The 16,416-nt window shown below is 39.5% G+C and overlaps 1 protein-coding gene across 1 annotated transcript in view; it reads right to left on the bottom strand.

The window, feature by feature from the left end:
* The window catches only part of LARS2 (leucyl-tRNA synthetase 2, mitochondrial), a 118,850-nt gene extending 103,479 nt beyond the window's left edge, over positions 1-15,371 (bottom strand). The window contains exons 1-3 of the mRNA XM_075921874.2: positions 15,216-15,371; positions 9,919-10,165; positions 5,994-6,122 (exon numbers count right to left, since the gene is read on the bottom strand). Of these exons, the coding sequence (XP_075777989.2) occupies positions 5,994-6,122; positions 9,919-10,143 (354 nt within the window). The 5' untranslated portion in view covers positions 10,144-10,165; positions 15,216-15,371. The remainder of the gene's footprint in view (positions 1-5,993; positions 6,123-9,918; positions 10,166-15,215) is intronic.
* Between the last annotated feature and the right edge of the window lie 1,045 nt (positions 15,372-16,416).

Here is a 16,416-nt window from a genome sequence, read left to right as displayed (position 1 = left end):
AGACAGACATGACAAGAATCTCAAGCCATTTCAAAGAAGGAATTTGTGATGTGGTTATGAGGGAAAAATCATTTCAAGTCCCTTTGGGATATGGAAATGATACCAGAAACATTCAAAGTAGGTCTGGAATCCCATCCATTAGGAAATTTTTTTTAACTATAATTAAAATAAATCTATCCACAATGCAGAGGAATGGAGAAGTAGTCACTTCCAACTGAAAAAAAATCTTATAATAATTTTCAGACTATCACTACAGTATGATTGCCAGTCATTGATACAAAAATTGGTACTCTCACTTATGGTATTAATTTTAATCTATAATTCTATTAAAATAACATCATGGAAACAAATTAACTGGATTTCTCTGTGTTTACTCATTCTTAAGAGAATTATTCTTAGACCCTGGAAGGACACATATGGTCAATTTGTGTAGGAATTTGATAGAAACACTGTAGACAGAAATCACTGATTTATTTGAAAAAAATTAAAAAGCATTTTATTTAAATCAGAATTTTTAATTTGCTATTTAAAATTATATATCCTCCTTTTTAAAATTAAACCTGTTTAAAAGGATAACCGAATTTATACAAATTATGTTAAAGCCATAACTTTTATAAATTCTTAAAACATTTCAGTAACAAGCATGCTCAGTCCATGATCCACTATCAAGAACTAAGTTAGAGCTAAGGTTCTTTTCTATATAAAGAAACAATAAGGGGAAAACATAACTTGTGAGATCAAGTTAGGGCTTTTTAAATATGGCAAAACAGGTCAGCCTATGTAAATTAGGAGAATGCAACATTTTCAAGAGGCTTAGGCAAGAAGAAACTTTCCAATCACTTTCCCTTGGGCATATTTGAAAATTTTCCCAGGATGACCTGAAATAATTAATTCATTAACTACATTTAATCACTCTATTTAATAAACCATTTTGTTGTAAATGTGAAACATTTTGATATATGAAATTGATATATACAAAACACTTAAAGGTTGTTTTGAGTTATAAAAACAAATGTGACATGCTGTTTTGTGGGTTTAAAGTCCAGTTAACATATAATACAGCTTGAGACAAATTATGAACAAAAAGTTAATTATCTAGTAAAATAAGCAATACTTAATTCACCTTCTAACACAGTAAAATGTATAATAAATCTGAAAATATGAAGTTATATAATTGCTTAAATAAATGTATGTCGTTACAGTGCATCCTCCTAGGTAGCAAAAAGATATACCAAATGCAGTGTAAAGGCTCTATTTAGTTGTAAAGAAACATGTTTTAATGGCTCTATCAATGAATGAGAATGCATCCGTCTTTGGAAAATAAAGTAGTACATATGCAAAAGTGTATTAAAATCAACTATTTATTCACCTGGTGAATTAAATCAAGATTTAAATCATCTTGATAACAACATTTATGGTAGAATTTTTTGCCTCAAATGGAGGCAAGCTGGATGACTTTAAAAATATTTCTGACATTTTTCAAGATTTATAAAGTCCACAATGCCCTCAAAATAAAGATTTTTTTTTAAATACTGAAAAGAAAATGTGATAGGTTGGTCCAAATCATCTCTCATTGAATTTACAGAAGAGTATGTATAAATTCATTAAGAAATAAAGTATAAATTAACATTTATTTCTGTTTGAAGCTAGTTGATTTAGGGAATACTTTTCTTGTAAATTAAAATCTACACATTGATTTCTCCATAGCACTTTTGAAAAATAAGTTTTGTAACAAGATTTGTAATTAATACTATATATCTGAAGATCTATTTTAACAGTATTTGTATCTGAGAAATAAGATTATTACTTTAAGGTCACATTTTTTAAAAACAGTATAATCTGTAGTGTTAACAGTAAAATACTTGTCTTCAGTAATTAAAATGTAAACTATTTGTCCTATAATGAATGTTACATTAGAAACCTTTTATTCAACAACCTAACCCAGGAGCCAGACAGGACTTTAGGTTTACATATAACCACAGTTCTGTCAGAAGATTAAGTGGAGTCATTCCCAATGGATCATGGGCCAGATGCTCAGGTGACATAAAATAGACTTCATTTGTATTCTATGTTAGTGCTAATGGACCTAGATCAGACAGAAGAATAGTTCTTCATCTTCATGCAGAAACCTTAAATGTGAAAATGTTAAAAAAAGATTATCTTTTCTACTATATCCATTTCTTGAGGAAAGCAAGCAAATATAAATGGCATTGTTCTCTAACTTTAATATTTTCACCCAGAAAAACATTTCAAAATAAAATGTGCCATAATACAAAAGTTAATAATTTCTATTGGGAAGAGATGTAAGAACTTATAGCCTGGCAAAATTCAAATTTGCTTTTTTGCTGTATAAAATAAAATAAAATAAAAAAAAAACCTCTCCAATTCATGTTTCAAAAATACATTTTGGTTTGTTATTTTTTTAAAATTGTCATGCATTTACAGGTTGAACCTCTCTGGTGCTGAAGCAGAGAATTTGCGGATCCATGGGAAGTCAATATTATCCAGCAACAACATCAACACTTTCACTGTTTACTGGGCTCTTAGAGACATTCAGGGGAAAATTAGAGCTAAATATCTTGCTAGAGTTTGTCCTCCTTTGGGCAGGGGGTTGGACTCGACCTCCTGAGGTCTCTTCCAACTCTATGATTCTATGATATAACGGCACAGAACACCAAGAGCCAGGACTGGTGGCTGTAAACAAAATTTATGGGACCATGGGAAACTTGGCCACACCCATGACAAGTAGACATCTGGCTAACTAAAATCATGTCAGACCATGGATGTTGCCGGACCAGAGAGTGCTGTATTAGAGTGGTTCACAACCTGTACTGCATATTTAATAAAATCCCATCATGTAAGGAAATTAATTAATTTCTCTTGGTTTTCAAATGGAAACTCTGAATCCCTTGTCTGTTGTAATCATCACATATAGCAAACCTGTAAAAGATTAGAAACAGAGACTGTTTCTTGAAAATACAGACAAGGATTCAGAAATTAATCTATATAAAGGAGAAATTCAAGAGTGATGACAGTGATTCCTACATTGTAGGAATTAGTAAAGCTCGTAACTTCAAAAAGGCTCCAGAACATTTCTTTTCATGCAAAAATTCATCATGACCTAACAGCTCTGAGTTTGACACACAATGAAAATCACGGAAGAGACCTTTTATGTCTGTTATGGTATCTGAAGATTGAATTCTTTGGCTGATCATCATTAGTCATAAACAGATGTTCAAGCAGGTTAACAAAGGCAAAGATATGCCTATTTATAGCTCCCTAGGAAATTCAGTGTTCTGCAACCACTGCTTCTAATACACTTCACAGTCTTTTTTCACATGAAAGAAAAAAAGAATATGAAGTACGAGGTCTGAAACTTCATCAGATAAAAACTGGTTGGGAGAAAATTCTTTCAGAACTCCTCAGATAATGAAAGTGAGGCAACCTCAGAAATAAAGACCAACTTTTGGAATGAAAATGAGATAGCCACAAACTTTGGTGGATGCAATTTAACTTCATCTTCTACCACCAAAATTTGTATATTTCTCGGGCATGTGCATAGTTGGCTTCTTGCATCAGTGTTGTGTATACTCACTAGTACTACTCTTAATGGAAAATGCAATATACCGTAAGTAAATAATAACTATTCTCATGAACACTGCACATAGAAAACACGTGATTCTTTTGTCTTGGCAGACCCAGAGGAAGTACAACAACACTGGGGGACTTTGGCAGTTTTTTCTAGCACAATTTGCTAAGGGATAGAATGTAAAAGATTCAAAATTGTTGGTTGTATTTATGGATCAGTTGTAGTGATGGAGCGCTGCTTCTGGGTCTGAGAAATGGCACTGACTGCTCAGATCACATCATAATGCAGGCCTGGGACAAAGAACACTGGCTGAAGAACTTTCAGATGTAAAAGGCCTCATTCCTGTGTCTGTGTAATGAGCTTATTCCCGCTTCCCAGCAGAACACCACCAGATGAGAGTTGCATTGACAGTGGAGAAGCAACTAGTGATTACACTATGAAAAGTTACAATTCCAGATTCCCACTGACCAGCAGCAAATAATTTTGGAGTTTGAAAATCTACGTGGGGACTATTAAGTCAAGTCATGAATCATTTCCTGCTACAAAAAGACTGACACTCAGCAACGTGCAGGGCACAGTGCATGGATTTGTAGCAATGGTATCCCAGACTGCATTGCGACAGCATGCATATCCCTATTTTGACACCAGCCCACTTTGACAGAGAATACATTAAGGGCACGTCTATGCAGCAGGACTAAAGTAAAAAAAAGCTAAGCAACTTCAGCTACGTCAATAGCACAGCTTAAGTCGAAATAGTTTATTTCAGCTTATGATGCTGTCTATACAGCAGGAAGTCTGAGGAAGAGCACTCTTCCTCTGACTTCCCTTACTCCTCATAAAATGGAGGTTTACAAGAGTTGGAGTAAGCAGTCCTCCAGCTCGACATTATTTCGAAATAACTGCTTGTGGTGTAGATGCAGACAATGTTATTTCGGAATAATGTAAATTATTCTGAAACAACACAGCCGTATAGGCATACCATAACAGAAAAAGGCTATTTTTTTATGGTTTTGCAAGCACTGGCGGATCAAGGGGAACACACTTCTCTGCCATCGATGTGGCTGGTCAAAGAAGATGCATGATAATCACATTCTTAAGAACTCAGGACTCTTCAGAGACCTACAATCAGACATTCTTTCCAAGATGGGGGATTACCATTGGCAATACTGAAATGCCAATAGTGACCACACCTACCCCATGTTCCTTTGCTGATGGAGTCATACCAGCCACTAGAAAGCTCAAATTCAACTACCAGCTCAGCAGGTACAGAATAATTGCTGAATATGTTTTTGGTAGATCAAAGAGACTGTGGTGGCATTTACTCACTAGACTGGACTAGGGATGTAAGTGACTAGTTGACTGATAAGCAAAACTTTATCGGATAGCTGACTAGTGATGTGACTAGTCCCTTCTCCCACTCTCTTGCTGCCTCTATCAGACAGAGGCAGTAAGGGGGGAGGGGGAAGGAAGCAGGAGCCGGTTTTGGGGGAAGCTGAATTAAAAGTCAGTTCCCTCCAGCACCGTCTCCAGGGAGGGCAGAGGAGGTAGAGTCACAGCAGGAAATGGCACAAATGCAGACTGAAGCAGTCTTTGCTCGCACTGATTCTGCTGTGATTCTGCAGGGCTCCTGCTACAGTTCAAAGGGGGAAGAAGTCCTTATCGACTAATCAAATAGTTAAAAAAAACCCATCAACTATTCGATTAGTTAATTAATCTACATCCATAGACTGGACCTCAGTGAGGATTATAGCTTTCTGTTGCATCCTGCACAATACCTGCAAAGGGACACAAGTTGCCACAAGAATGGAGAGCAAAGATGGGAAGCTTTAGCCTGAGGATGAACGGCCAGATACAAGGGACATTTATAAAGCCCAGTGTGAAGCTATGAAGTTAACAGAGGCATCGAAAGAGCCCTTTAACATTCAGCCACAGTAATGTTTTCTGGGCCTGGAATTTTGGGTATTTCTAAGAATTGTACAGGGCTTGCCGTACATGTATAAATATACTCCTGAACCAATGACTTATAATTGAACCTTGGAGTTATGAACCAACCAGTCAAGGACAGACTTCATTTGGAACCAGATATATGGAATCAAACAGCAGAGACAAGACAAGATAAAACAAACAAACAAACAAAAAACCCCCCACACAGAGCAAATATAAGAAATTACTAAAGAAATAAAGGGAAAGTTTATTAAAAAGGTCTGACAAGGTAAGGGAGCTGTTTCTGTGCCAGTCTCATTTAAATATTTAAATTGAGAGATGGTCAAAACAGCATTTTTCTTCTGCCTAGTAAAGCTTCAAAACTTTACTAAGTCAATATTCAGTCGTAAACTTTTGAAAGAAGCCATAATGTTTTATTCAGTTATTAATAACATTCATAGCTATAAGGTTCTTTCCTTACCTGCATCCCTCTCATTTTCTGGAACCGTGCTATTGTGTCACTGATGGTATAGACACGAACATGGCCCATGTGAAGCTTTCCAGAAGGGTATGGGAACATTGAAAGCACATAAAACTTTGGTCTTGATTTCTAGGAAGAATTAAAAAAATTAAATCCAAGTAAGCTAGCATTTAATTTTTGGGGGGAAAAAAAAATCAGTCAGCACTTTATACGCAACAGTATGAAAACAAAGTAATGTTACACAAAGGCAAAAATATGGTTTGAATAAAAAACATTCGAGATAAATTCCCTAGTGGTATAAACCGGCAATGCTCTAAAAGTCAATTGCTTTGTACCAATTTACATGAATAGAGAATTTGGAACCTAGTGTTTTAGCTCAGAAGTTAAATGCAAACATTCATGGGGGTTTTGCATACACCTATTTTTACAAGAAGATTATTTTACATAACAAAGGAAAACAGAAATGACTGTTAATTTAAAACTGTAATTTGTGCTATATTTTAAGAAGGTGTGGTCAAAATTGCCCCAGATTTTAGGTTTTGTAAAAATACAAACCTAGAGAAACAGAAGTACGGTATTTTAATTAAAAAAAAAAAAAAAAAAAAAAAAAAAACTTTAAAAACAAATAAGCAGTGTTTCTCAAAGTGGTCCACAGATCCACTCTGAGAAACCTGATAACTGGCCGCTCCCACTTGTTTATTTACTGGCTTGGCAGCCACAGAGCCTTGTGGCTTCCATCGACTACTGTTCACCGTTTGCAGCCAAGGGGAACCATGGAAAGCAACAGCCTGGTCTGTGCTGATTTCTGTGGCTCCCCTTGGCTGCAATTCACCCTGTATTTGCTCCCTCTCTGCCCCTTCTCTTCCCCCCAGTCTCTGCTGCTAACTGTATACTTCAGTTCCAAATGAGATGTGTGGTTGACTAGTCAATTTCTAACTCTGGTGTTCGTAACACTGAGGTTCTATTGTACAATGATTATTACTCTGTATTCCTATTTAATAAACATTCTTCCAAAAATATTTGGCCCTTCAGATTTTCCCTTTTGTTTCTCCAGTAAACTGCAAAATGAAAGGAATTGAAATGGTTTACTGGGATATTACAGACAACTAGCACCTTAACCCTGGATTTTATTAAATGTCACATTAATACCAGGAATAGAACAAATATTAAAAAATAATCCTATGAGTTTTGCATATTTATGAATGCTTTCTAGATTGCTGTCTGGTATTAAAAAGTATGCATTTAAATCAATGCTTCCCTTGGAATACACATACAATTCTCATTTTATTTTTCTTCTCCATGCAAGTCTGGTCATCTTTCTATCTTTGTGACAATTTAATGACTTCTGTTTTCTGTCTAAGGGAGGGCAGGTATGGGGAGAAAAGAAGCAAATGAGAAGGAAGAATGAGATTTTACAGCTATGTGATTGAACATAGATAAGAGTGAAAAAGAAACAGAATTGTATTAGAGACAGAATATATATTAAAATTGTTTATCAAAGATCTTTGCAGTGTGGGGAGGATTTTTCTAAAGACAATCAATGTTCCTAGGATGCTTTCAATTACAGAAAAACTCTGAGAAACAAGCTTCCCTAAATGTAAATTTAACATGTCACACTAGTGGGACAATATATTTTTGCAGTTGGTCAGTGAAGCCAAACCGCCCTGGGAAAACTGATTTCTTTCAAAGTTTACAATCTCAAAGGCTTTTTCTTCATTTTTTGAAGTGTTCAGAGGAAAATGATTTACTTTAGAAATGGCTCCCTTGCGGGTGAGATGATTAAGTATTACCCAATCACAGAACTATGGAAATTAGGATCATAGATTTGTATTACCTAAATCTCTCTTCTCGATCTAGGATTAATTTTTATAGTATTTTTGAGTGCTTTGTACTCCCCAATTAAAAAAACCCCTCTAACAATGGAAATATCTGTCCTTTCCTTTGGGAGATTGTCACAGCAAAATAGATACCTCTTTTAAGAAAACGTCTCTCAGTCAGCCTAAAATATAACTCGGTTGATTTTATCTTGTACTAGCAATTCCTTTCTGTTTTTCTACACTAAAAACTTGTATCAATATAGCTACATCTCTTAGTGGTGGGAAAAATCCACACCCCTTAGACACACAAATATGCTAATCTAACCGTCAATGTAGACAGCACTAGGTTGACAATTCTTCTGTCGATCTAGCTACGGTCTCGCAGAGATGTGGGTTAACTACAGCAAACATTAGAATCGCTCTTTTCACTGCAGCAAGTGTCTACACTAAAGCACTATTCTGGTGTTTTAAGCATAATCTTAGGCTACTTCTACACTGCAGGCTTTTTGTGCAAGAATGACCATTCTTGTGCAAAAACTTGGAGCGTCTACACTGAACGTGCGTTTTTACAGTAAATTTACAGTAAAGCATGAGAAAAGAGGGCTTCTCGCACAAGAGTTATTCCTCTTCCCATGAGGAATAAGCCCTCTTGTGCAAGAGCAGTGCGGACAGGCGACAGACTAAAATGGCCATCAGAGCTTTCTTGCGCAAGAGAGCGTCCACACTGTCATGGATGCTCTTGCACAAAAGCACATCTCTTGCACAAAAGCACATAGCAGTGCGGATGCACTCTTGTGCAAGAACTCTTGTGCAAAACAGTTCTTGCACAAGATGCCTGCAGTATAGACGTAGCTATAGTGTTTACAGTCTTCTAACAGTTGCATTCAGTTAGCATAGTCACTTTCAACCCCAAACCAGCAACTCTTACATATGCGTATACACACAGGTTTATATATGCAAGTAGTCCCTGTGAAATTAACAAAACTACTTGTGTATATAAAATTAAGCACATGTTGTAGGAATACAAGAATCAGGGCCTTAATAATCATTTTACCAAATATACATATTTAAGTCCTAATGTAGAAATCCAATCACCATGGGTGAGCTCCTGTACCTCTAAAGTCAATGAAAGTCAAAGGAAATCCAGTTTGTGTGGGAGGACTCCTGCACTCATGTTACTGGATTATGGAATTGAACCTTAGTTTTTAATCTTTCCTCATATGAGTTCTGCAAGCACTGTAATTACTTTTGTTGCTTTTCTGTAATTTCCCTTCAGTTTACTGGCACCTTTGTGGTACAGAGAACTTTCCCCTCCAAAAAAAAAAAAAAAGTTATTTTTTGTCATTGTACAAATTGATTCTACATGACTCTCTGCTGGCAATCACCTTCTATTCTCATTAGTTTTACTGCTTCACAAACATTACTTGCTCCTCTTATGTAAAACTAATCCTAGAAATGATGACAACTTAGTTTAAGTTCATAAAAATCTAGAAAGACATCTGCATATATTTAGATAAATTCAAACATCTAAATACCTATTTATTAATAATTTGGGGAATTTGTTGCACGACTCACATTTGTTGCACAACTCACAGTTGTCTCATTTTCTTGTCCATAACCAGGAAAGCTTTGTTCTCAATGTCTTTCTAATTGCTGGCCCTTTTAAGACGTCTTATTTTTCTTTATTATAGTTTTCTTTCAAGAATGGTCTATTTGCATTTCTCTGTTGGTGTCCTATTGCTTCCACTGCACCCCAACTCAGGATTTTTTTTTATTACTCCTAGCATGAAAGTAGTATTTTTAAAAAACAAACAAAATATGTTGGTTTTACTGCCAGTAAATATTTTGTTTGAAGAAAACTATTAAATGGGAGCCATATATTTAAAAATTCTTTATGTCATTAACCATATTGTGTCCTTATTCACTTTTCTTACTATAACTTTTTCAAATAGTCCATTACAAGATATATATTTTGCCAAGTAGATTACATGTGGGGAAAACACTATTTAAAACATCTACATTAAAATACTCCAGATGGACGCTTCAAAAACATTTCACTTTAAAAAAAAAATTAAATCTGAATTTTTCAAGTTTCTCAAAAAGCTTACATCTATTTCTGATGTTTTGCAAAACTGTTCCTTCATTCTCGGAAGCCACCACTTCTCAATTTTCTTTCTTGTTTCTAATCCATAGTTTCTTTCCCACTTGCCCGTCTCACTGTAAATAGATCTGATGCATCCTGGAACCAATCTCCTTTGCCATTTAATTAAATCATTTAGCTGCCTTTTCAGACATGAGGAACAAACTCCGTATCTCTGCCAAGCAGACTGCATTCTTTAGGATACAATGGCTGTTCTGAAAAATACACAAATATAACTTTTAATCCAAGGTCAAGCAATGAGTACCACAGGAGAAATTTGTATGACAATTTTGTTGTAATGAAATGTATTTTAAGCATGGTTTAAACAATATTTTATTATTTCAGATTGTACTTCATATTTCAAATACTGTAAGTTGTTAAAGCTCTCAATTAACTCTAAAGAACTGGATCTGACCCTGGGAGGGGCACCAACATGAAACTAGTTTTGCAATATACTATATATTTTGAAGAGCTTGTTTGTGGATTTGTTTGTTCAAAATAAAGTCATACTTTGTGATTACCTACAGATACCAAAATTTTTCATAAACAGTCTTGACACTTAAATTAGCTGAAATGCACAACTTTTTACACACCAATATGCTGGGTGAAAGGTTTAAATAATTATTTTTGTTGTTCATCAGAAATACATGATTATTATGATCATTGATTACAGTTCATAAAACTATTTGCTAACAAAATTAAAACCAAATCACCTATTCAACTCATTTTAGTGCAAAGAAAATTTTTACTGTTACAAACCACAAAGTAATTCAAATTAGTTACAGAAAGAGTAATGGAAGCTTTATTTAATAAGACTTCCATTCTTGAGGTAAACAATAAAACAAATATGAACATCGAAAAAGGTATTTTGCATGATGAATATCATAAAGAATAGGAATTGATTGTTTGATATCATTGTCTAAAGATTTTTATGCACCAAGAGACTTATTTCAATGTAATTTTTTATTTTGTTATAGTTTGATATTTATTTTGACCAACACCAGTTAATTTTCTTCACTAATTCAGAGTTTCTGATTCAAATTTACTAGGTATGGTAATTATTCAATAAAATGAATAATGCTTGAGGTTGAAATCCTACACATTTAAAACTTAATTTACTATGGTTCAGCAAGTCAGGATGATGATGATGATAATAATGTGTCCCAATTTTCTCAGAAAATACACAAGTTATGGAAACTTTTCTTCACACACTTTGGAAAGTCTCAATCCAGTTATCACAAAAAGAAGTCAAAGATGGAAAATACCTATTAGACCATCTCACTGCAAGTGCAGGATTGCTCCCAATAGCAGTGTTGCCAGGACTAGCAGTTTTTCTCACTTATATGAAAAGAATATTACCCAGCCTTAAAAACAACCATTACCCATTTAAAAAATCTCATCCCATTATTCCTTGCTAACTACTTCCTCTGTAAATTAGGGATGTGAAAGATTAGTCGACTAACCAATAAGCAAATGCATCAGAAAGCAGCAGCAAGGACGGAGGGAAGAGGTGGGAGTACTTCAAAGCAGCAGCTCCACATGGAGCTGGGGCCAGACCCAAGGCTCCACGGAACCCTGTTGCTTTGAAACGTTGTGGGGAGCCCAGTGTCAGGCTCCCCGCGGTGCTTCAAAGTGGCAGTGCCACATGGAACCCCAGGGTAAGCGCTAGAGACCCCAGCTGACCCTAGGCTTCATGCGGGGCTTTCGTCTTTAGGGTTGCCAGATGGTTTTAACAAAAATATCGGACACACTTGACAGTACACCACAGTCTATATTACATCTTATTTAGAAAATACCGGACATATTTTCTCATTTTATATTTTGTCAATTTGTTTCCCAAACAGAAAGCTCAAATACTGGACTGCCCAGTTCAAAACCGGACACCTGGTAACCCTATTCATCTTTGAAGCCCTAGGGATGTTGCTACACTCTAAAGGCGGAGGCGCCCTATCGACTATTTGATTAGTCAATTACTCGATATTTAAAATTCCTACTGTAAAGCATTCCACACCCTCTTCTATCACCATGCTGATGACAAGCACTCCTTAGTATCCCTTGTGCCATGCCAATTCTTCTCCATCCTTACACCTAGACTACTCTTGAAAGTTGGGTGGTATAACTGTTTCAGTTAGAGGTGTAATTTTTTAAAAAAAATACAGAAAATAGCTAGGGAGCCTGCACTCAGGAGATCTGGGTACTCCTGACTTTCTGGATGATTTTGAAGCAATATGCAGGACAATGTAGCACTTTAAAGACTAACAAGATGGTTTATTAGATGATGAGCTTTCGTGGGCCAGACCCACTTCCTCAGATGATTTTGGGCATGCCATTTCACCTTTCTATACATCCATTTCCTCATTAATAAAATCGGTAATGATACTGACTTCCTTTGTAAAGTGCTATGTAAGCATCAGATGGTATTTTACTATCACACTCATTCCATGATGTAATGTCTATCTATACAGCTCAAAAATACATTGGCCATTTTGCTGCAAACTATTTTTTCCTCTCCTCCCCATAAGTGGTCATCTTCAGCATTACTACTAGGGATGTAAAATCCTGTTAACTGGCTAACTGGTTACACTTAGGCTACATCTACAGTGGCGGGTTGTTGCGCCAGAGATATGCAAATGAGGCTAAGCGTGGAATATCATTGAGCCTCATTTGCATATCTAATGAACTGCCATTTTTGCAGAAGAGGCTCTTACGCTAGAAGGAGCGTGTACACTGCCCCTTCTTGCGCAAGAAAAACCCTCTTGCGCAATGCCGCTACGCTGATTATTTTCAGGAATAACGGCATTGCGCAAGAGGGTTTTTCTTGCACAAGAAGGGGCAGTGGAGACAGCTCCTTCTAGCACAAGAGCCTCTTCCGCAAAAATGGCGGCTCATTAGGTATGCAAATGAGGCTCAGCGATATTCCACACTTCGCCTCATTCGCATATCTCTGGCACAACAACCTCCCACTGTAGACATAGCCATATTGTTTAAATGATTAAACAATTAAAGGAAAATGAGTGGGGGGGGGGCACTCTAGCCCAGCTGGAATGCCTCTCCCCACCCACCACTGCAGGCAGAGGATGCTCTGGCATCCTGGTCAGAAGAGCCCCTGCCTGTGTGGAGTCCTGGCCTGCCATGGACAGAGGCTGTTTCAGCATCCTGTCCCTGCAGCAGCCCCTTGCCCACATTAATCTTTAACTGGTAAGCCTCACCTGATTAAATCTTCACATCCCTAATTACTATTACACAAACTTCTTCTTCCCACTGTATCTATTATAATTGAATCCTTCTCTGAGAAGAGACAAATCATTCATGTGGAATGGAATCAAGTCCCTGAAAGTTTTAATTTGCAGTAGGGTCTCTAAATCTTTCATCTGGTTAACAGAAGTGCCCCCCAAATGAATAACCTATTGCAGTTTTAATATAAGTAGTAATTATTAATAAATAACTGAAACAAGTCATTTTCCCTGTATTTAATTCTGAACAAGAACAAAAAAAAAAAAAAAAAAAAAAAAAAAAGGATAAAACTTTGTGTAAACACTCCTCTAGGGGTGTACTGATGTGGGACAGCATATTGTAATGGGGGGCAGCTTGGGAGAGAAGAGTTAGCTACACAACAGTACTTGTCATCAGCATGGTGATTGAAGGGGGGGGCGTGAAATGCTTTACAGAGGAAGTAGTTAGAGCTCTGCAAATTTGGGGGTACTTGTTTTATATCTATGGATCATTTTTGCAGACAGCAACATTGATGCAGATACACATTTTGTGAATATGTGCAGGAATCTGAAAAAAGAGAGCAGGCAGCTATGAGGAACCATAATATAGACCCTCCCCATCTGCCTGGAAGGGGATTCTAGGGGACAGGGACACAGCTGGCAGCTACTCTCCATCCCCTCCTCTCCTTAGGCAAGTGGAGGGTCTGCTATGGTTCCCCAGTTACACTCCACACTGGCGTGGCCCGGGAGATGAGCAGAGCTGTAGAGTTCCCTGTCCAAGATAGGTGGATGGTCCACTACAGCTCCTTGTAGCTGCCCACCTGGCTCTTAGCATGGACAGGTTGTGGCTCCAAGCCACACCTCACCCCTTGGCAGAAGTCACAGAGAGGCCTGCAAGTCCAGAGATATCCAGGGACAGCTTTGGTGGATTGAAAATCAGATGCAGACACTTATTTTTGTATCCCCACAGGACTCTAGAAGCAGCTATAGGGGGTTCTGTGTTAGGATGGGGGCTTGGGAATGTTTTGGGTGGTAGTTAGGAGGATACTAGGTTACAGGAGGAAGGTTCTGGGATGGGATGCTCTGGGGAGGAGGAAGTTTCAGGGATTCTAGTTTGGGGTGGGAGTTGTGGGCTGAGAACACCCTGGCTACTTCTACCCTGGTGGGTTCTTGCGCAAGAATGGCTGTTATTCCGCAGACTGTCTACACAACCCGCCCACTCTTACACAAGAAGATTTACAATAAAGCATGGGAAGAGAGAGCTTCTTGCGCAAGAGCTGCACTCTTTTCTAACAAGTGTAAGCGCTCTTGCGCAAGAGAACAGTGTGGATGCGCGGCAGGGGTTTCTTGCACAAGAAAGCCCTATGGCTAACATGGCCATCAGAGCTTTCTTTTGCAAGAGAGCGTCCCCACTACCACGGATGCTCTTGCACAAAAGCACATGGCAGTGTGGACGTGTTCTTGCACAAGAACCCCCCAGTGTAGACATAACCTTTGGGAGTTCTAGACGAGAGGGTGGTTTAAAGAGCCATAGTTATGGGCTTCTAGTTTGGAGTAGCAATGCCAACATTGGAACATTTTGGGGGGAAGAGGAAATTATGAGAGTTCTCGCTTAGGAGTACGATTGCCAAGTGTCCAGTTCTGAACCCAACAGTCCAGTATTTGAACTTTCTGTTTGGGAAACAAATTGAGAAAACATAACTGTGAAAATAGACATGTCCGGTGTTTTCTAAATCAGATGTCATGTAGATTGTGATGTAATGTCAAGTGTGTCCCCTATTTTTGTTGAAACCATCTGGCACCCCTAATTAGGGCTGGGGATCTAGCTTACAGGAGAGGAGCTTTGGGCAGAGAACTGTTGGTAGGATGCTCGGCGGAGGCTACTCCTGTACAGCGCCGGGCAGACTGGCAATGCTACAGGCTGGGGCGGGGAGCTGGGTGCCATGGGGCGGTTGGGGCCGTTATGGGGTCACGTGGGGCGGCGGGAACTCGGGGCCGTTATGCCGACGGTGAATGGGAGGGGGTGGCCGCGAGGCCAGGAGGCTCGTGTTACCTGCGCGCAAGCCCCGGCTGCGGGTGTCCGCCCCTCACGCGCTCCTACCAGCTTCCGCTTGCCCACTGGGCGCCGCCATTTTTTTTAACCGGCGCCGACGCAGAAACCGCCCACAGCTCGAGGGAGGAGCCATGGGGGAAGGGGCGGAGCATTGGGGGGGGGTCCCCTTCGGCCCTGCTGCGACATCGCGGGGAGGGGAGAATGGGCGGATGTCGCGGCTCGTGCGGCCAGGCTCCGCCCCTGCCATAGGTGCCGCCTCGCGACATGGGGGGGGGGGCGCGCGCCGCCCGTTCCGCCCCGTGCCCTCCCCTCCCCTCCGCCCCAGTGCTGGGCGGGCGCGGATCCGGCTCGGGGGGGGGGTCTCAGGTGCAGCCGCTGCCCCGCGCGCCAGCTAGTGCCCAGCGGGAATCCGCAAGCTCGCCCGGGGCGGGCAGGCAGCTCCAGAGGCCGCTAGGGCCATTGCTCCCTGTCAGAGCCGGGCTCGCAGCGCGTGGTCTCCGCCTCCCCCCGCAAAGGAGGCGTGTCAGTGTGCAGCCGTGTAAACGGGTAACCGACGCGCATGCGTCTCCGTTACCCAAACTGCTACGCCCTGCTCCCGGCGGGCTGGCTCCCTCCCAGCGTGTCACGGGGCGTTACACGGTTAACCAGCTACAGGCATTTTAACATCCCTGGTGAAAACCCCCCTCATCGTGCATCGGGCCACTGGAGATGGATGTGGGACTGGAGTTAAAAAAAAAAACAAAAAAAAACTTCCAGCCACCTTTGGGCTATTCTGGTGACTTCTTGTGCAAGAACATCTTGCACAAGGATTCTTGTGCAAGAAGTCTTGCGCAAGAAAACATCCACACTGCCATGTGCGAGCTGTGCTTTTATGCACGAGCGCCCATAGCAGTGTGGACAATCTCTTGCCCAAAAAAGCTCTGATGGCCATTTTAGCCATAGGGCTTTCTTGCGCAAGAAATCCCTGCCACGCATCCACATTGCCCTCTTGCACAAGAACTCCTGCACAAAAGGGCTTACACCTGTTTAAAAAAAGAGTGTAGCTCTTGTGCAAGAAACCCTCTCTTACCATGCCATACTGTAAATTTCCTTGCACAAGAGTGGGCAGGCAGTGTGGACGCTCTACCGATTCTTGCGCAAGAATGGCCATACTTGTGCATGAAGCCGTGAGTGTACACATAGCCTGCGTGTGTAGTGTTAT

The sequence above is a fragment of the Pelodiscus sinensis genome, chromosome 2, assembly GCF_052426305.1.
Source record: "Pelodiscus sinensis isolate ZL-2025 chromosome 2, ASM5242630v1, whole genome shotgun sequence".
Classification (NCBI taxonomy): Eukaryota; Metazoa; Chordata; order Testudines; family Trionychidae; genus Pelodiscus; species Pelodiscus sinensis.
The sequence above is the reverse complement of the archived record's forward strand: the minus strand, read 5'-3'. Positions and strand labels throughout refer to the sequence as shown.